The sequence below is a fragment of the Chelmon rostratus genome, chromosome 2 (assembly GCF_017976325.1).
Source record: "Chelmon rostratus isolate fCheRos1 chromosome 2, fCheRos1.pri, whole genome shotgun sequence".
In the NCBI taxonomy this organism is placed as follows: Eukaryota; Metazoa; Chordata; class Actinopteri; order Chaetodontiformes; family Chaetodontidae; genus Chelmon; species Chelmon rostratus.
Genome location: NC_055659.1, coordinates 21,782,469 through 21,803,041, shown reverse-complemented (window position 1 = coordinate 21,803,041; position 20,573 = coordinate 21,782,469). Strand labels below are relative to the sequence as shown.

General features: G+C 39.6%; 1 protein-coding gene across 1 annotated transcript; it reads left to right on the top strand.

Annotated features, from left to right (window-relative positions):
* Positions 1-488: 488 nt before the first annotated feature.
* On the top strand, positions 489-20,267 carry dnai1.2 (dynein, axonemal, intermediate chain 1, paralog 2). The gene is made up of 20 exons (XM_041953451.1): positions 489-530; positions 721-780; positions 947-1,045; positions 1,272-1,352; positions 1,688-1,817; positions 2,062-2,117; positions 2,225-2,380; positions 2,598-2,657; positions 2,780-2,908; positions 3,166-3,250; positions 3,383-3,500; positions 3,694-3,737; positions 3,913-4,160; positions 4,466-4,555; positions 4,801-4,888; positions 5,088-5,167; positions 8,768-8,916; positions 11,928-12,027; positions 15,422-15,607; positions 20,059-20,267. The coding sequence occupies exons 1-20, from the start codon at positions 489-491 to the stop codon at positions 20,158-20,160; spliced, it is 2,103 nt and encodes a 700-aa protein (XP_041809385.1). The 3' UTR covers positions 20,161-20,267.
* The last annotated feature ends 306 nt before the right edge of the window (positions 20,268-20,573 follow it).

Here is a 20,573-nt window from a genome sequence, read left to right as displayed (position 1 = left end):
CTATTATTACTCATTTGTTTGTGCAATAACAGTTTCAGGGAAAATATAGTCACCCCCCTTCAGTGTCTTACAACGTACTATAACATTTTCCCTAGCGTACTGTTTTCCTTACTCAAACACATTGAACAACCAGCTTGACAAGGAATGGAAGGCTGTTGTTCCAAAGATAAAGGCTTTCAAAATGTCCTCAGGAGACGATAAATAAAGTGTGGTGAAAAAAACGGCATTTAGCTCGAGAAGCCGACGTGTGAGCGCCGGGTGATGAGACCTATCTTGACTTGATTAGGATCTTTGCCCTCTTTAGTGACCGAAGGAGACGCCTGGTTGTCTTGGCAACCTACACACATAGCAGCGGGCAGTCGCTAAACAGCGAGTTGTTTTTTTGCTTTTTACGATATAAAAATCTGTCTTTGTGTCGTTGTGCTGTTTTTTGACAAGGTTAAACACTTAAATTGTTGGTCAAGTAATTCAACCAGACTCTTTTTACAATGCCCGTGCCTAACAATAACGTTGGAGCATCTGTGAGAAAGGTAAATGTCAGCTAAGTTTAACTAGCCTTGATGTTAACAAGCTAGCAAAGTGGTAAAGCCACCTCACTGCAGCCGTGTTAAGTAGAAGCAGTTGCTACAGTTAACGTTAAGCAAACGGACGCTTTTTTTACATTATGCTGATGTCATGTCACAGCTCACCATTTAGTTTGTTTTATTTGTTTTCACACAGGGCTCAATTGTTCAGAAGGTACCTGCTGCTAAGTCAACCAAAGCCCCAAGTAAGAAAAAGGTAGGTGCACTTCCAGCTCACAAACCTGAGAAAGAAATCCAGAAAAGTTAAGAATTTTGGCATCTGACAGTAGAGGAACGACTATGAGAAACACATGTGCTTTTACAACGTGGTGTCATTTTTAATTTAACCAAAATATAAATCTTTTTTGTATGTAACGTTGCAGGATGATGAAGAGGGTGTGGATCCGGGTGATGGATGGGACGAGTGGTCTCATGGGAAAGCACTTATAAAGCCATCAGATCAACTGGAGCTCACTGAGGCTGTAAGTGGATGGGGTTTTCTCAAGTTTGAGGCATCCACATGGGCTGTGTCGAGGAAATTGGCTCAGCTTTTGCTGCTATTGCTCAATTATTTTTTCCCCAACTAGAACAGTTAATTATCATTTTTTTGTCATGTTTTTGGAATCAATAAATACCTCTGGCAAATTAGTCAGGCATGTGTAACCTGTGCTGTTATGCGCTTTGCTTTATCTATAATGTTCTTATTAGGAGCTGAAAGAGGAAATCACAAGGATCCTGACTGCAAACAACCCACATGCCCCCCAAAATATTGTCCGCTACAGCTTCAAGGTACCAAAGTTATATCTAGGCTCATAACTTCATATCACTCACTGTAGACATCAATGTAGTTTAGAAACCACTGTTTATTGAAGGTTATTTAATGAGAAAGGCAGACATTCTTGCTTACCTGTCAGGTATTCACCTTTAAAAGAAGGAAGTATTTCTGTTAGTATAACCAGTATTCCCAGCCAATGTTGTTGTGCTTTTTTTGTTTCAAAAATTAGTTTGAGATTATGTAAGTAGTTAATTAACATACATTGTTTTCTGTCCTAACCACAATCAAGCAAAACTAACATGTTTCTCTGCTTGCTATTTCTCACATCATTGCCTCTTGTGTTTCCTAGGATCGTTCCTACAAGCCTACCAGTGTTGTGGATCAGATGGCTGTTCACTTTGTGTTGGAGGGCAGCCTCCTGCATCAAGATTCTGATGAGGCTCGTAGATTGAGGGCCAAGGAGGGTCTCCCTGAGGGTAGTTACTAAAACATGCTGCAATGATATTTTGTGTTTACAGATCACAGAAACACTTTGTGAGATATTCAAGACTTAACAATGTTCCACATTGAGTGTCTTGGCATGTAGTGTTTGTTTCTCTGGTGTAGTGCATATTAGGTGCCACAAGGTGTCACTTTCAACATGTGTCATAAAATGCAACACAAAAATGATGTGTTCATTTTCTACATAGTCAAATTCTGACTTTATATCTGTAATGTGTCCAGAGACTGCAACAGTCGACACTGAAGCAGAACCTGATGAGGAGAAACCAGAAACCCCGGTAAAATATGTTTTATTGAACTAAAATAAGAGCAGTAGTTTGTGTTGGACTGTCTGTTCCATTTTAAACAATGCGTGACACGGTCCTGTTGATCAACATTTCCACAGGCAACACCTCTAGAGGATGGAGGGGAAGTGGAGGAAGCTGGAGAAGAGGACAGACCAGACAGTGTTTCTTCCAAATCTGACAAGAAGGAGCCTAAACTCACTAACCAGTTCAACTTCAGTGAGAGGGCCTCCCAGACCCTCAATAACCCACTGAGAGTAGGAAGAAGGATGACCTGTTCATTGATAAAGGAGCATCTTATGTCTTGTCACAACACACATCTTTCGCATAGCAGTTGAGATAACTAACATTTAAAAAAGGGATAGTTTTAGGAAGGGGGGTATGAGAAAACCAAATATTGATGTGTATATAATAAAATATTCATAGCCTAGTGCCTCAAGAGTTTCAGTGGAGTCATTTTTTATTTTCCTGTAGGAAAGGAGCTGCCAGACTGAACCTCCACCACGCAGCATCTTCTCTGCCACTGCTAATCAGGTACTGGGTTACCTGACTTGTTTAAAAGAGATGTTTAGGCCAGGCTTGTTTTCACACAGCATTAGTGAACATACAGTATGTGCTCTCCTGGGCTGACTATAATTGCTCTATTGTCTTTGCAGTGGGAGATCTATGACGCATACGTGGAGGAGTTGCAGAAACAAGAAAAAAATAAAGAGAAGCAGAAAGCTGTACCTTCAAAGAAAGATAGTGACAAAAACAAGAGGAAGATGATGCTGATGGAGACTCAGGTAAATTGAGACCTCACCAACTTTCCTACCTAAATGTAACATGTATCTGTGTATGTTTTTGTATCTTAGAATGCAAAGATGCAGTGCAGCCGATAGTAATGCTGTTGCCATACATACATTGCCATACAACATTTTGTTAACAGCTGTCTAATCATAGTGTTGGATCTTCAAAGTTAACAAAATTACTACCCAGAACTTGTGATAATGCTAATGTAATAATGTACTTATGTTAGTCTTTTATAATGTTTCTGTTATAGAATGATGATATCACCAGAGTGGGCAAGGCATCCAAGATCTTTGAACGGATGGTCAATCAGAATACATTTGATGACATAGCACAAGGTATGTTTCAGTAAATATGTTAAGAAGCTACAGTCCCACTTGATATTCAGTTTTCTACATTTTCTCTTCTCTGTGCTTCTCTTTGCTTCTCTTCTCTTCGCTTCTCCTTGCCCTCCTTCCATGCCCTTTCAGATTTCAAATACTTTGAGGATGCATCTGATGAGTTCAGGGACCAGGAGGGCACGCTTCTCCCTTTGTGGAAGTTCCAATATGACAAGGCCAAAAGACTGTCAGTCACTGCCCTCTGCTGGTAGGTTAGCTCATCAACTGAGCTAACATTCCTTGAAAATTATATTCATTATTATTCTGGGGGGGATATGTAGCTGCAACTGCCACACTGTAATGTAATTGTCTATATATCTCAACTCTCAGTGTTTGTATGTCCATGTTTGTGCATCCATTCTGCTCTTACCAGAAGGAATTTCTTATTTTTTATTCAACAGGAATAAGAAATATAAGGATCTTTTTGCTGTGGGAATGGGATCATGTAAGTACACAGCATAAAACTGAGGGTTCATAGGTGAGGATTTCTGTTAACATTGCTGACATTACCTAATTTGAGCCAATTTTAATTGTTACTTTCTATGTTTGGTATAGTTGCTGTTTGACCTGATCTGTTTTGCTTCCTCACATGCACTCTCCTCTATCTCTTCCCTGGTCAGACGACTTCAGTAAACAGGGCCGTGGCATGCTTGTCTTCTACTCATTAAAGAACTCTGCCTTCCCAGAGTACATCTACCCCACCAGCTCTGGCATCCTGTGCCTTGACATCCACGAGCAGCATTCCTACCTGGTGGCAGTTGGCTTCTACGACGGCTGTGTGGCTGTCTACAATTTGAAAGAGGACAGACTAGAGCCTGTTTATAAAAGTACAGCCAAGACTGGCAAGCACACTGACCCTGTCTGGCAGGTGAGAGTAGGGGACAAGAATAGAGGTGATGGGAGATCAGGCTGTTTTTCAAGTTCCAGTCTCCGTATGTGAGTTTCAATGGAAGTTTTGCCATTTTAAGAGCTATCGCAGAGCAGTTGCTTGGGAGTGGAAGTGGTCTAACAAACTCTCTAAAACCAAGCATGCAATGATGCCCAGTTTTGATACCCATCTATCCTTCCTCGGCAGATATCATTTTGATCATGCAAATGAACTTTTTCACAAGCACTTAAACCAACCATATTCTCGTTTTCAGAAGATTTATTTATTTATTTATTTTAATTCAGGTGCGCTGGCAGAATGATGACATGGACAATAACCACAATTTCTATTCTGTGTCATCTGATGGCCGAGTTGTGTCCTGGACACTCGTCAAGGTTAGCCAAGCAATTCCATTTACATAAACATATTCTCTCAGTGACTTGCATTCTCATATGGTAAAATGAAAGTGAATTTTCTCTCTTGTCATGTTATCTCAGCGAAATGCAACTTTCAAGATGCTAATTACTTGCTTTTTGTGAGCACTTCGTGCCTCTGTTTGTTCACATTTGCATGTGTTGGTTTTCATTTGCATGTGTATATATATCTCTTACTTCATCGCAGTGTGTTTGCGTGCTTGCAGAATGAGCTGGTCTTTACAGACATTATCACACTGTCACTAAATGGTGCTGTCTCTGAGGGGTCAGAAGGTGCACAGCAGCCCAGCATCGGTAAGTCCTCCAATACTCTGCATGTCGTGTTGCGCATGTGTGTAAGAATGTGTGTATTTAATTTTGAAACTGCTATTGCTCACGTAAAGTACTACACGTTATTTAACATTATCTGATATCAGATCAGATTTGCCTTACTCTGGCCAGTGTCTATAAAAGTGCTTGTCTAATTTATGTGCTCAATGCCTCTTGTCCACAGCTTGTGGAACATCGTTTGACTTCCATAAACAGATCGACTATCTCTTCCTAGTTGGCACAGAGGAGGGGAAAATACACAAAGTATGTATTATTATTAGTATGGATTCCACTATTAACATGACTCACTTAGGCAGTCAAATGTCCAGTAGTAAGGGAATCACAGTATAACTTCTGACTCAATAACTTCAAAATACTGCACATTGGCCACAAGTGCTGATTATATGATACAGACAAATGTATAATACACATATTTGTCTATATCCTGTTCTGTAATCATCTATTACTGTGCATGTTGTGCAAGACAGTTTAGTAATACATTACAGTACAGTGTGTGTGTAACTGTTAAAAAACATAGCCCTATAAAATGGACAAAAATAGTTTTTAAAAAGCATGAATTAATAAGATACTGTATTATTCACATTTACAACCCTTAAAAGAACATTTCATTCACTACAAATTGTGTATAATTAGCATTATTCTGTAAGTTTTTAGATTTTCAAACACACAGTCAGTGATGGATATTAGATCATCTCAGTAGAGTCTTCAAACGTGCTTCAGATAATCTTGCTATCCTCCTCATTCTTTCTTTCTGAAGTAGTATTATCTAACTGTTTAGAGTATAATTTGATGTTTTAGTTTGTCTTAGTCAGCAATGCCACAGAAATCAGTTAAAAACAGGGCCAGTCTCAAAACAACAGCAATACTTGATGTCAGTGCATCACAACAGTGGTGCTACCCAGAGTGCATATAAATGACCACTGACAAAGGAGCTAGTCAAAAAAGACAGACAAAGACAAAAAAAGTCTGGAAATGTTAACATATTTCCAGTCAATAAAATGTGCTGAAAGTTGGATGAACATTGCTATGGAAGCCTTATATTCATGTTAAAAGATGTTTTGACCTATCATATGCGTATCAGGCTGTGCCCTCCTGAATCTACCAGGTCCTCTGACATTTGACACCAGCTCTGATCTTATGTACCTTTAAGCTGCCTTTAAATTCTACTCAAAGCCAAACAAATATATCTACATTGTATCTGCTTAGGCTTAACTACCATGGCCGGCCCAACTCACTTGAAAGTCCACTTCATGTCAACCACCATCACTGTGCCACAAGACTTACCCAATAGCCACTAGTAAGCAGTCCCATTGGTATGAGCACCTTTTCCTGAGTTATGACAAAGAACAAGGTTTAAGTATGAATTATAAAGCCAAAGTTACTCTTTTACCAGTTTTGACAATAAGGCATTGTAACTATAGAACCAAAACAAAGGTTTGGCAAAGTTAGGTGGTTAGGATGACTTTTGAAAGTTAATCAAAAAATCCTGCTGATGATGTTTAGGAAAGCCTCATATTTAAAATGTGTTTTCTTTCTGTGCCACCTCTCAATGACATCAGACTTGACATCGTCTTGGGGCGTTACACTGTCTCCATGAAAAACAGAAGCTCATTTTGTTTGTTGTGCACTCTCAGATATCCTGCTGGGCTTGCACTCTGGAGGGTACAGAGGCAAGAAAGTTGCCATTAATAGTGTGTGTGTGTGTGTGTGTGTGTGTGTGTGTGTGTGTGTGTGTGTGTGTAGAATTATACACGTGCACTTGTGTGGTTCCATGTGACCCGTTGGGAGCCCCTCAGGCTTGACGTTAAAGGTTTAATGAGTCTCCTTAAGCAGAGGAGCAGAGGCTCTCTCTGTCCGCATCAGACAGCTGGTAGTTTTTGGCTGGCCTCCCACCCTCTCTATGCTTTTCTTCCTCTCATTCTTGTTACTGTAGGCAGAAAGACTCTTATTTGCTGGCAGTTACGGTGCCCTCATTCTATTGATTTAATTTAACATTAATGTGCAGCTCACTGAGTAATGGCCATATCATTAAAACTGCCTGATGTTTACAAAATTCAACCAAGTCTATCCTACATGAACTTAAAGAGAGTATAGTGTTCGTTAGTGAGATGACGGGAGTTGTTAATTCCTGGCTGCTAGAAATGTGAAGCATGCAGGTGAACTCACTGTTTGGGAGGCAATGATATTGTAAAGGACAAGGCTCATTATTTTATCATTATTGACATTTGACCCTAAGGATTGCTCCAGGCTAATACCTGAGCTGCAGTGAAGAACATGACTGCCATTCAACAACAATTCAAATCATCTACAAAAGATCAAATAATTATGCTGAAAATGATGCTTAAACAATATTTAATACACTTATTTGTGTCTACTCACTTGTCTTGTTGTGTAGTCAGTAAAACCACTATCACACTTTCTTCTCACTTCAGACAAGAATTATCTTTGTGGCCTTAGAATTCCTGAGTAACAAAATCTAAAATGCACCTTTTTGCAAATCCCTGATTACCTTACATATTGGACCTAATTGTAATCAGACACTTTTGAAACATTTTGATTGCATTTTGGTGGCTTTGTTCCCGTCAACATGATTAGGGTAAGGTTACAAGTGAAGCAGCAGACTGATTCTGCTTATTATGATCTTTGTTGCTGAGATGCATCCTGCATATAGGGGACACACGCCTTGGTTGCACTCCTGTTAAATCACCCTCCTTGCAGCCATTTAGGCAGACCCGCGCCTGGTATGTGAGATGAAATATGTTCTGCATGTCACCTCAAGGTTCAGCTGCATAGACACCCCAGTAGAGGAGAGATTAAAAATCTTTCACCTAGGTGTGGGTCAACAATCAAACTGTCAGTGCTTGAAAGTGCAACAGCTGTCCCCACAAGCCATGCTGTTTTATCCTGGATTGTCCAGTTAATTTATCCCTGCAATCTAACTGCTGCTGTGGTGCTGCTTTTGTAAACCCCATTTTGTCAATTGCAAACAAACTTTGGAAATTTATAGGGCAATTTAACATTGATTCACAGTGGATTACATTACTCTCTTTGGGTTAAACCTGTCAAGCATATTAGACTTCTAGCCCCTCTCCCATCAGTAATGTCACAGCAAGACCTTTTCAGCTGTCAGTGGAAAACTTGTGCCCAGATGCATAAAGCATTCTCAAGAAAATATTTTATTTCAAGTTCTCCATAGACTTCCATAGAAATATTTGTTAACAAATGTAACTCAAGTCATGTCCTTATCATTTTATCTGTCTATTAGTCATGGAGACTACTACTCAGCTTGTGAAAATAGTGTGAAATAATGTCTTCTGAGGTGAGAGGAGGGACCTTTGATAAGTCATAGTGATGTTTAGTTAGCCGTTGTTTTTCTCTGATTTCTGTGAACATTCTTACTAACCATACTATGTAAATACCCTGACCCTAACAACAATAACAGTTTGGATTACAGTCAAGATTTGATTAAGCTGAGCAGGAACGGTGTTACCATGGAAACTTGATGAGTAGCTCCTGGACTGGTGCGCTATTGTTTAGTATTTTAGGAATCTGTTTAGATGTTTTTTAAGCACCTCAGTTTACTGTTTTGTAAGGAAAAATTTGCAACTTCAGAGAAATATTGGTAATGATAAAAGCACATAGTTGTTATTCAATACAATAAGTTGTTCTACAATCCCTAGACATTTCAGCAATCCTTCAGTACAGTGGTTATAGTAGCAGGTGCCACCAGCAGGTACTGAATGGGTCCAGTCACTGAACGCTGTGCTAAATACTAAAATACGAAGAAAAATCTTTTACACAATCAACTTTGGTCCAAATTAAGACTTTGCCTTCATTCCATAGTGCTCCAAGACTTACTCAAGCCAGTTCCTGGATACCTATGACGCCCACAGCATGGCAGTGGATTCTGTAAAGTGGAACCACTTCCACCCAAAGGTTTTCATCTCTTGCAGTTCAGACTGGACCATCAAGATCTGGGACCATACCATCAAGTAAGACAACTGATGAGAGTGAGAGTGCACACTTGTAGCTACTCTAGTTATGAAATCACTTTAGACACTTTATGTTGTATCACAGCTATAAAAAATATCATAATATTTTGTCTAAGTTTGTCATTTACAGTGTTATATTTTGTTTTCCTTTATCATCAGATGTTATTTCCATTCCTGTTTCATATATTGAGAAGAACAAACACGGTGTCCATGACAAGCATGTTGTAGTACATGTTAACATGGAAAATTCTGTGGCATTTGGATAGCATAAGATGCTATTTTTATTGAGTAATAGCTCTCTCCCACCATAGTGACTAGATTGCCACCTCTGACATTGGTGACTTAACTGTGGGTCCCATCAAATGCAAGAGACAGTGTTGGCTGGTGGGAAGCTTTTGAAGGATCATGTACTTGTTACTGCACCAGTGACTCCTACTGGTTGGCTGGAGTGAATTTGAAGGGGAGGGTGACATCTCCAGGGAAAAGCTTGAAATACTAAGTGTTACAGTCTCCCTGTGAGGCTCTTCAATACTGGGTGAAAAGAAGGTGCTTATGACTCCATATGTGTTGGAGTTGACACATGGCTGGCAGTGGGAGTTGAGCAGTGACAAGAATTACAGTGCATATGGAATTGGCCATGTCAAACTGAGAACAAATGTAAAAAGAACATATTGTATGTATGTATGTGTGTGTGTGTGTGTTTGTGTGTGTGTGTGTTTGTGTGTGTGTGTGTGTGTGTGTGTGTGTGTGTGTGAAAAATAATTAGTCAAATGGCTATTGTCCATTTCAGGATTTCCCAGCAACTACATTTATCAAATGTATATGTCTGTCCAGTGAGGAAGGAACAAGATAATCATATTACTATAATCTTTCCACAATATTAAAGTTAGTCTTTAGTCTTTATTACCCTCTGATATTCATCATGGAACCAGAATAATTTTCCTTGCTTATTTGACTAACCCGCAGTGCCTCCCACTTCTTGTCAGCACAGGCAGCTTGACTGAATAATGATAGTAATCATCCACCCATTATGAAAGACAGGGTTTTCAAGAATGATCCATAACATCCCATAGATGCAAGACATATTGTTTCCAGGAGAGGATCTGACTGGATCAAACAACTTTTCACAAACTTTTCCACAAAAGTGTGTGAAAGCTTTACACTGAAAATTGCCACTTTTAGTGCACGGCTGAGTCTAATACTCTATATCCTGTAAACCTGTCAGATGACGTTCAGTCCTGAACGAGCTGAAGGGTTTGTTGCATCGAGTCTATGAATCACTCAAAACAGTTAGCTTGATAAATTTGCACCTCAGTCTAGTGATAAACTTGGACGTAATTTATGAATCCTAATAGCTGTAACTCTGGATTTACAGTATGCGCAGCATCCTTCTGCTGTAAAAAGACTCTGGGCCAGATTTATTAGCCTTTTACACCTAATTTCAGACATATTCTACACCTACCAGAATGCATGTTATTTATCAAACAGGCACCGCAGCATGGAAGCACAGTTTGTCTCTCATCTGGGGAACATCTTGCACAAAATCAATAAGGACAAATGCGAGAAATGCAAAGACTGTACATAGCTGATTGTGCTTTCTGGTTTATTCAAATGTAGGAATATTTGTGAGTATACGTCTGTATTTAATATAGGATGTTGTGGAAAAGGGAAAATGTAAATAACCAGCATTTTCAGCCTTACTGAGCTGCTCATTAAGTAGTAGTACTGGCTTTACTATCCCTGTAGATCAGTGCTTTACTTGACTTGGGTTGTGATGTTGGGTGGAATGTTGACCACCAGAGGATCTTATTTGTTGGGGCAAATGTAGTACATTAAGTTATTCCTTTCTTTGTACGAACAATATTGTTTCAGTTTGTCCTGATGTGCTGCAGTACCAGCATGGCTGCTCTGTGACTAGATAAATTATACACCTTGTTAACTGCAGATCAGCAGCACAAATGAGTCGAATGAGTTGCACACCATCAAACACAGTCACTTCTTACTGTATATTATTCATTTCCTACCTGTATTGCTTTTTTCCACACAGTTCTGTTGAAGAAAAATAGCACGACATAGATGTATAATCGACAATCATAAGTGTGTCTCTTTCATCCCTCTTATTGCACGCTTACTAAATTTGAATCGCAATTTTATGTTAGCTAAAAATAATTATCTATATCAATGTTCTGTTGCGTACGAATGCCAGCACATTATACGGATTGTGTTTACACCTACCTACCTAAAATCTGAACACAATTCGAGCCACACTACCTCTAGATGTGCTCAGGCAGATTTGATCACATTCCGATCATGATGCATTTAGACCATACACTTTTTCATTATCCAGATGCCATGTTTGGATACAGATGGCATTTTAATATCAGATGTAAATGGGATGTGTCTCACAATACACCCTCTGCTGAGGCAGGCCGCCACAGGCTGATCAGACAGAAGTTTTTGATAAACTTTGTCTCTCACGTTCAAACACATAGTCCCTCATTAACTTTTTAAAGAAGACCTGTATGCACCTGGTTTCAGCTGTAAAAGATATTGAATTTCTTCATCTTACTACCAGTGGTGTTTCACGAGTAAATAATGGGAGGAAATAGTGTGCAGATGGCTTCTGTTTCACCTCCCTTTCTCTACCAGGTTGCGATGAGGCATCGGTAGCTGGTTATAACTGAATACCGTGGATGATGGTTTAAAGATGGTTTTCCACCACTGGAAACTTGCTGGAAGAAATCACAGATGCCTCGACCATAGAAATATGACGTGCTGTTGTGTACATTGTGTCACATCACATAAAGTGAGGAAACAATCTCAGTTATACAGATGATGTTTCTCAGACTCTAGACTCTATAAAAAAACACAAATTTAAGATGATAAGTACGTGTTCTTTTTCATTCTGGATGAAAAATATTTTGGATTTCGGAGTCATATAGCATTCCATGCAATGTAATGGAAATTTACACATTTTCTGTCTGACCTTGGATATCTGTGTGTTTTTCTAGTACTCCAATGTTCACCTTTGACCTGAATGCAGCTGTTGGTGATGTTGCCTGGGCTCCATACTCCTCCACTGTATTTGCGGCTGTCACAACAGATGGAACAGTAAGTGTCAGTCTAAACTTACATTTTGCAGCCCACAGTTTGGCTTAGGAGTTAAGCAGTTTTGGCTTCTGGAAGACTCCAGTTCAAGCTATAGTGTGTGACTTATTCTTAGATTTATCAAGTCGCTCACATCATTAATTGTACACTTTTCTTACATTTATAGTTGATTAAAGCAGACTGCCTTGCACTGTGTACATGTAACAGCCACAAAACAACTGAACAAACTGCAGCCTCTAAAATGACCATGTAACTGAATCAACATCTCTCTAAGACAGTCTCAACAAAAACTGAGCATTATAACCTTCATGAAAGGAGGATTTATTGCATGACTGTTCTATTAGATTGTATTAGTTTAAGCTAGGTGTACCTAATAAGCGTATATGTTGTTTTCCTTTACCGAGGATCAGAAGAAGGGACACATTATTAATGCATAAAGAATATTAAAAAATAATTACATATGACATAAAATATATTTTCAGAGCTTCAAGTGATATAGGCTGACTGTAGAACGAGTCTCAGTCCTATGTGAGGGCCAGAGGATGCTTTGTCTGAAGATTATGATTATCACCAACATGTGAAATCACAAAAAGCTGCACCATCTACCACCTGCCATTTGCTTCATTATTATCCTGATAATATAGTTATAAATTCAGCTGATTAAACCCTTACTGCATTCATTAAGCCTTAGATTGATGCACAGTCTCAGGCAATGGAGTTTGTTCAAACACAGCTTCTCCTAACAAAGGCGGCTTCCTGCCCCTGACCTGCCCTGCTGGTTATTGATTCCAGCCAAAAGTAATTTCAGTGGATGCCGTGTTGCTTATCTCCACATATTTTCTTAATATGGCTGCAAGCTGTCCCCATCTGTTCGGCTTCGCACCAGTCTGCACCATGCTATAAAAGTCCAGTGTGTTGTGTCTGACACATTTCCTGTCCAGTGTGCCAAGTCAAGTCAAGCGAGAGTGACAAAGAGGAAATGAGAGCCGAGCAATTTGAGAGACACCTTATGTGATAGTGTGTGGGTGTGTGTGTGTGTTTGTGTGTGTGTGTGTGTGTGTGTGTGTGTGTGTGTGTGTGTGTGTGTGTGTGTGTGTGTGTGTGTGTGTCCTGTCCTCTCCGATGCCAGGAGTCAGTCACCACGGGCACAATACATAATGTAGCGTACCCACAATTATGCACATTATTTCACAGCCAAACATATCGGTCTTGATAAAATATGGGAGAGAGGAAACATCAGATTTCACAACACATTCACAACTATCGATCAAATGGAACCTTTAAGGTAAATTGCAGATAAATAACTGACAGTGCATACAGCTGATGTTTAAACACAGAATAAAACCAGCAGTTTGGTTAAGTGTAAACATGACTTTGCTAGAAAGCATATCGAGTCTGAGTTCTTTATGTAACTATGGTAATTTATTCTCTCAAACTAGATCAAAAGCAGTTTTCAGCAGCTATTAAAAAACTCATTAAAATCTCATCAGTTGGCATACATTTTACAAGCACAATATCCCCTCCTTTCTAAGCAGTAGGAAGGACAAGAATATGAAACTGGAGTGGATCAAGGTCAGTGTGCCTGGTCCATTTTTTCTTAATGTGCAGAACTCAAAACTGAACTATCATTCCAGTCAGATATGAAAGATGTGCTTTGGCAAAAATAGCTTATACTTTGTTGAAAGGAGCTAGTAATTATAAATAGGTATACTAGTATTTACTGAAATGGTATATTTTAAGGTAAGTGAAGATTAAATGTCACCTGTAAAGTAACAGGGATGTGCAGAAGTTAGATCCATTAAATGACTGTTCAATATTCAGTCCAAGGCAAGACTGAACATTTGGTCGCTGTAACTGATTTTGAAGAATGACAGAATATTGTCAGAATTCCCACTTTCACTGGTGCGGTCACAGTGCATGATGTTAATCGGCATAATCTTCCCCAGGATAGCAGAGTCTTTGCAGTACATTTGTCGTTTTTTGGTGACAAGTGCCTGATAGAACTTTAGTGACTCAGCATGAGTTGTGCGCTGCTTGACGTGTATTTACTGTTGACGACAACCTGGCCTGCTGCTGTTGCTGCCACACTGCAAAATGTCAGAGACGCAATGGCGTACATGTTTGTGTGTGTGTGTAAGTGCATGTGTACGTGTGTTCATAAGGATAATGACCTGCCTGGCTGGCTGAAGTATAAGAATGACACTGAGTTGTGCCACTGCAAACAAATATCTCTTCGTTCTCTCTGTCCTCTCCATCTGAGCCGACTGTTGAGGAAATAAAGTGTCAGGATGAAATAATGAGAGGTCCAAGCTTATCCCCCCGTGATTAGTCTCCAAATCCATATTTGCTCTCTGTGCAGCGCCTCTCAGCCTTCTGCACATGGACTGCCACATATTTCAGTTAGTATACCTGCATCAGCTCCTGCTAGATTTTTCGATCTGATACTTAAACAACGTGAGCCTAAAGCAATAAAAACTGACTAAATAATTCTGCTAATTTAATAAACTAAAATGACTGAAAATAGAATATGCAAGATGTAAAAAAAAAGAGTTTGATACATTACAGACAATCATTTTAACACAGTAAAATGTCACTGTGTTCCAAGTTCTTGCATGAATGACAAATATAGTCAGTGTTTACTGCAATCAGTCATGACTAGTGTTACATTAGTGCTTATTTATCAAAAGCGAAAACACTGCAGCAGATAATGGCTGTAGTGATGGAGGTTACAGAAAGTCATACCCTGGTAGAATATGATGATTGGTTGCGAGTGATGACTGCGATGCTTTCTGTGGTGCTGGTACACATAGACAGTGTGAACCCTAGCGACCTGGGCACAGTCATCTTTCTGGTAAAAAGAGTGGGCTGTGCTTTGAAGTGGGCTCATTTGTTGTCGACAGATTGTCTAAATGCACTTAGGCTGAAAGAAGAATATCTGTGATCTGGTTCCTTTTGGATGACGATGCCTGTGATTTTGTATTGGGGCTGCCAAATACACACAAACGCACATACATAGGCACATATGGACAGAAGTGCACACTCATTGAATTACTGGGAACACCCTTCCTTGCACCAGATGGTCAGGCTTGCATCCCTGCAGAGGCTTGTGCTCCACTATTCTCCCTCTCACATAAAAGACAGCAGAAGCAAAAGATACGAAAAGGCAGTCTGTAACAACAGATTTAGCCTTTACTTGCTTACTGTCTACAGATGTACATCCTCCACCCTAATTTGGTGGTCATTAAAATGGATTAGTTTTTTTTACTGGATTTCTATCTCAATCCTCACTCAGTGTTGAGTAACAATGTCAAACTCCTGAAATGTCCATTCAATTACAGGGTCAGTACTGTAATTAGAAAAAAACACCTTAATTCTTTTGATCACTCTTCTTTTTCAGGTTCATGTTTTTGACCTCAACATTAACAAATACGAGGCCATCTGCCAGCAGCCTGTAGTGGCCAAAAAGAAGACCAAGCTTACTCACATTGAGTTTAATCCCATCTATCCTATCATCATTGTGGGTGATGACCGCGGCTATGTCACCAGCCTCAAACTCTCCCCTAACCTCCGCAAGAAACCCAAGGTAAGACTCTTATCGAGTTGCCAGAAAGGGACTTTTAATTACATTAAAGTAGTTTGAGCTCATTTACACATGCAGCCACTTTACCATTCCATGGTGATCTCTTGCTGCTTTGTCTTTAGAATTAGGGTCTCTTGGCACATACGAATGGAACTTGTACACATTAGATCTTCTACCACTTTCAGCACTATGCAGAGGTGTGTTCTACAGTGTTACCATCGCACTTGAATGGCTATTCCATCTCATCTGGAAACAGTCTGGATACATGTCTGCCCTTTTGCATTAAAGCAGATCAGATGATTCATTATTCGTATATTCCTGACCTCAAGCTAATTTCACCAAATAACAGTTGAAGGGGACCTTTCTCCCCCTCCTCAGCAGCTCATTATCAGCATCACTAATCTCCCTCGTTCATTTAGGCCGGTTAAGAATTAGCCACAGATAAGTGGAGTGTTGTTTGTAATTGAATACGCTTGTTAGAAATGATAACTAGAAGGAGAAGCAGAGCATAAATTGTTATGTGTTGCAACTTTTACTGGAAATCGACAGGAAAGGTAAGATAAAAGAGAGTCTCCTGGTGGCCTTGTGGTTTAAAAGGCCTGCCACTTAACTGCCAATCGCCCTGAGCTCATGGTTTTTACAAGCCCTGTCTGTCTCCTCATAAACCCTGTCACTCATCCTGTCAAACTGGCAACAAATGCCAAAACGTAATGGGGGGAAAAAAAGAAAAGAAAGCTAACGTAAATTTCATATTCAGAAGACGTTGTATCTACTTTAGACCATTCACAATTGATGAGTCACTGAAGGCTTTGTTGCCACTCATGACAATGGTTAATGAGCTGCAGAGTAATCACAGCGATCCAACTAAACACAGGAGGAAACCAAATGGCACACTGAGTCACAACACTTTAATCAGGGCCCATTTACAGTCAGCTCTGCAGCCTCTCCAGCTTTTCTCTGTTGTGCTCACATCTGATGCACGTAAACTAAAAGAAATTCTAACGACTCGAGTAATATGTTCTTATTTTCACAACATGCGCATTATACATAGCATTGCCACGTCCGGGTGTAACACACAGAAACAGTTATCCTCCATCACACACACATCGTTGTTACAGGATAACAACGCATACACACACATCCAGTGCTACCTCATTAGCAACCTCAGACTGTAGCCCTAAAGCGTACAATTGGGAAATAATTGCACAGTTCAGCACCGCTGACAGTGCTCAGAGCGTTTTGGAACCCAGTGTGGCACATAAGCATCAAGCACAAACACCCAAACCAAATATTGTCAATAATCTTTCTTAGAAAATTGACAAAGCAGCCCACTAAAATTAGCACAATGGACAAGGTGGCCTATTAATATACCTGAAACATTGGCACAGTGACTTAGCAATCCAAACTGTAACAATACAAGTGTGATGTACTCACCTATTTGAAGGGAATACTGTAAGGCTGTCAAGACAACATCTTGGCTCATTTACTCTGAATAAGCTAGAACAGTCCACTTGACCTCTCACGTCCTGTGGTTTTCCTCAAATAGTTTTTAAAAGACTGTTTTGAGCTTCAGAAAACAGAAATTTACTACAAGATTTACCTTCCCAAAGTATGTTCTGAAGTTATCTGAGCACTCTCCGATGAATAGTTATTTCCCAGTTGTAAGCCTGAGGGCTACAGTCACTAATGAGTCAGGTGTGCGTGCTGTTATGCTGTATGTACAGAACTGTGTAAGCCTTTGGGTACTTGGTGTTATCACAGGCCCAAATGCCCAAGTAACTGTCATGACGTGCACGTCGGTTTTTTGTTAAGTTTCCCATTGTGTGTTGTCTTTGCCTGTTTTTGTTACATTGTTTTATTTTGAAGGTTCATGTTATGTGTCTTTGTCTTGCTTTACTTCCCGTGTTTTCCTACCAGTGTGATTGTCTAATGTGTTTTACCTGTGTGTCATTAGTGTTCCTGCCTTGTGTATTAAGTCCGTGTCTTCCCCCCCAGTCTTTGTTGGTCGTTGTTGTTTCTTGTCTTGTTCTTGTCTTTGTTTATGTCCATGCCCTGTTTTATGTTAGTGATCCACCGTCTTTAGTGTTGTCTGTGTTACTTTTCCTACCCTGTGAGTCTTTATCCTGGTATTGTCTGGTTCAAGTACGTGATGTCAAGTCTTGTCTTTGTCTCTGTCATTCCTCAGCCTATGTTAGAGTTTCCTTGCTGTTAACCATGCCACAGTTCATGTATTTCATGCCATGTCATTGTCCATGTTAGTGTGTGTTTGTCTTTAGTCATGCTCCAGCCCTAGTGTGTTCTAGTATCGTCTTGTCTAGCCACCTCACGTTCTTTGTCAGTGTTTGTTCAGAGTTTTGTTTATTCAAAGTTTCCCTGTGTTGTCTTCGTTCTGTTTAACTCTTTACCCTAGTGTGTGTTTTCCCTAATAGCAAGAGTTTTGGTTTTCCTTGGTTTTTGTCCTTGAGTTAAATAAATGTGTTAAAATTATATCTGCGCCCTGAGTGTCTGCGTCTGGGTTCAACCCATAGTTTCCCTAAGTCCCCACTTCCTGACAGTCACATGTTACTCACCAGTGCCGAGCTTTAAATGTTTGAAAGTGTGAGGTGTTGAGACACAAGAGATTACAATGACAGAAAAAAGTTTGTGCAGTCATCACTTTCTACTTGAATCTGGTCTGAAAGTGTGTCATAATATTAAGTACCTGAAAGTGCACGTAACAGTGTACTTTAGACACACACTCCAAATGTTCATCATCATAACATCAAATGAACCCTGTCTGTGTTCAACACAACACAGTGCTCTGTTCAGCCGTGTGCAGCATGAATGTGTTCATCTCATCTGTGGCCTCATTCTTTGATGCCCACAAACCACAAGTAGGGGTTGCAATATAAAAGCAGCCTAACGCAATGTTTTGTTACTCTCTCCCAGAACGTAGCGTCTATCAAAACATTTAGCCAGAAAATGAGCAGACACAAAATTTCTGGACAGTTTCCTGTCCGTATGCGTTACTTTTATACAGTCACGACAGGCGTGGGATTTTATTGTTGCTGTAAGCAAACCAGCAAGGAAAAAAGGAATTTATAACACAGGTTGACATCTTGAGAGATAATGAATTTTTATGATTTTGATTAATTCTGAAGGTTTATTAATTTTAAGTGCTCATGTGTGCCCAGTCAGCCTTTCTCTCCACTGCGTTATTGAGTCATTCATCTTAGCAGAGATATTATGTTGCATCGAGATTTGATGCTTATTCGTTTAGGGAACGCAGCTGTCTGTCTGGATCAGCCCCCTCACTGTATCCATTTCACATTTCAAAATAGCTGCACCAAAATATAGCTAGAAAGTTTCCAAGCTTCAAAGGAGTAAGCAACTAACCCCTCGCTTTTTTCAACTGTGTTAAGGGGTGAATCACATTATGTCCCACTTCCATACTAATACAATTTAGTTACATTATGTACTAATTTTGTGCAAACGGGATATGATAAAAACTTCACTTTAAGGCTAAAAGTGTGTATTGTTTTTAAAGCCATAGCACCAACCACCATGTAGGGTTTTTTTACTTTGTATTTGCATTGTTTGTTGCATTATGCAATGATAGTGTCCTTGCATACAATGCATGCTGGTATTTTAATGCTTCATGTTGTCATTAATATCTAACCATGTTAATTATTTTTGTAACCTGCCTCTGTTGAAATGCACAAAACAAGTTAACACGAATTGCCACTCTATTCCTGAAAATGAAGATCCGTCATATTTGTACTACGTATGTAGTAAGTTGTAATATCAGTATATAAATATCACAAGTTTCATTATCACAGTCGTGCAAGCTGTAGCGCACGCTGCCTCTTAAATTCCCAGCCATGTTATTTCCTGATTAAAATAGTTAAAATCAAGTGAAGCTTTGTTGAACTAGAAGATTGTATCAGGTTTCTTTAATCAAAGTCCAAATCAGTTGAGAAAAGTCTGTAACAATAGTAAATGAGCCTGGGTAACAACGGGCCTGTTAAACAGCCTTTAACAGAGGTAGAATCAGCTCTCGTGACAGGACAAGAAAAACGTTTAGATATATGATGCCACTCTTAAACAGCTGTGCTTTTCTGCACCAGGTGTATTTAATGTGCCAAAGATATTACCACATCACTAACTTCGGAAGATCTTTTTCAATTTGACCTTTTGATATGGTGCCCTTTATGCAGCAGCTCTTTGTCTTTAAAGCACATTTCACAGTAGGGTGGAAAGAAGTTTTTATGTAATGGACGATGTAATATAACCACTCTGCTTCTACTGACCTTACATTTCAATTTCTGTCTGATTGTGTTGTGTTCTCCTCCTGTTAACTGCCTGCCTGTTGACTTTGTGGTCTCCCCCATTGCTTGGTAAGCATGAGGTCAAGTCATCTCTAATTCCTCTGTGTGTGTGTGTGTGTGTGTGTGTGTGTGTGTGTGTGTGTGTAGGGCAAAAAGGGTCAGGAGCTACCTAAGGGTCCAGAAATGGAAGTAGCCAAGATGGAGAAGCTCCTCAGTCTGCTGAGGGAACCAGAGCAAAGCACAGTTTAACGCTGCGACTGTGACTTTTCTCCACAACACAACAACCTGGTACAACCTTTTATTCTCATTCATAAAAAAACACACTTCCTGTGTGCAACAGTAAACAACCTCGACATAACAAGAAAACAATTTATTCCTGTTTATGAAAATGTTTTCTTCTGATCTCTCTGAAGCCGTTAATAAAGTATTCATTTTGAATTAATAATGCATTTATTTATAATGCAGTTCTTGATACATATTAAACAGGCAACATCAGAATTCCTTCGACTTGACTGACCTCTTCTGCAGGGATTTATTAAACCCATTCCATATGTATTGTACAAGTTGATTAAGCCGAAAAATGAGGGGGGAGAGTTGCTGCAAGTGAACGAGGAGATAAATTAGCGTAATAGATTGAGCATTTATGGACCATATCCAGACGA

Excerpts from the sequence above, each read along its gene's own strand:
- dnai1.2 (XM_041953451.1), top strand. The coding sequence starts at position 489 with ATGCCCGTGCCTAACAATAACGTTGGAGCATCTGTGAGAAAG. Across the intron at positions 1,046-1,271 it reads AACTGGAGCTCACTGAGGCT|GAGCTGAAAGAGGAAATCAC; the intron begins GTAAGTGGATGG and ends TGTTCTTATTAG. Across the intron at positions 2,909-3,165 it reads TGATGCTGATGGAGACTCAG|AATGATGATATCACCAGAGT; the intron begins GTAAATTGAGAC and ends TTTCTGTTATAG.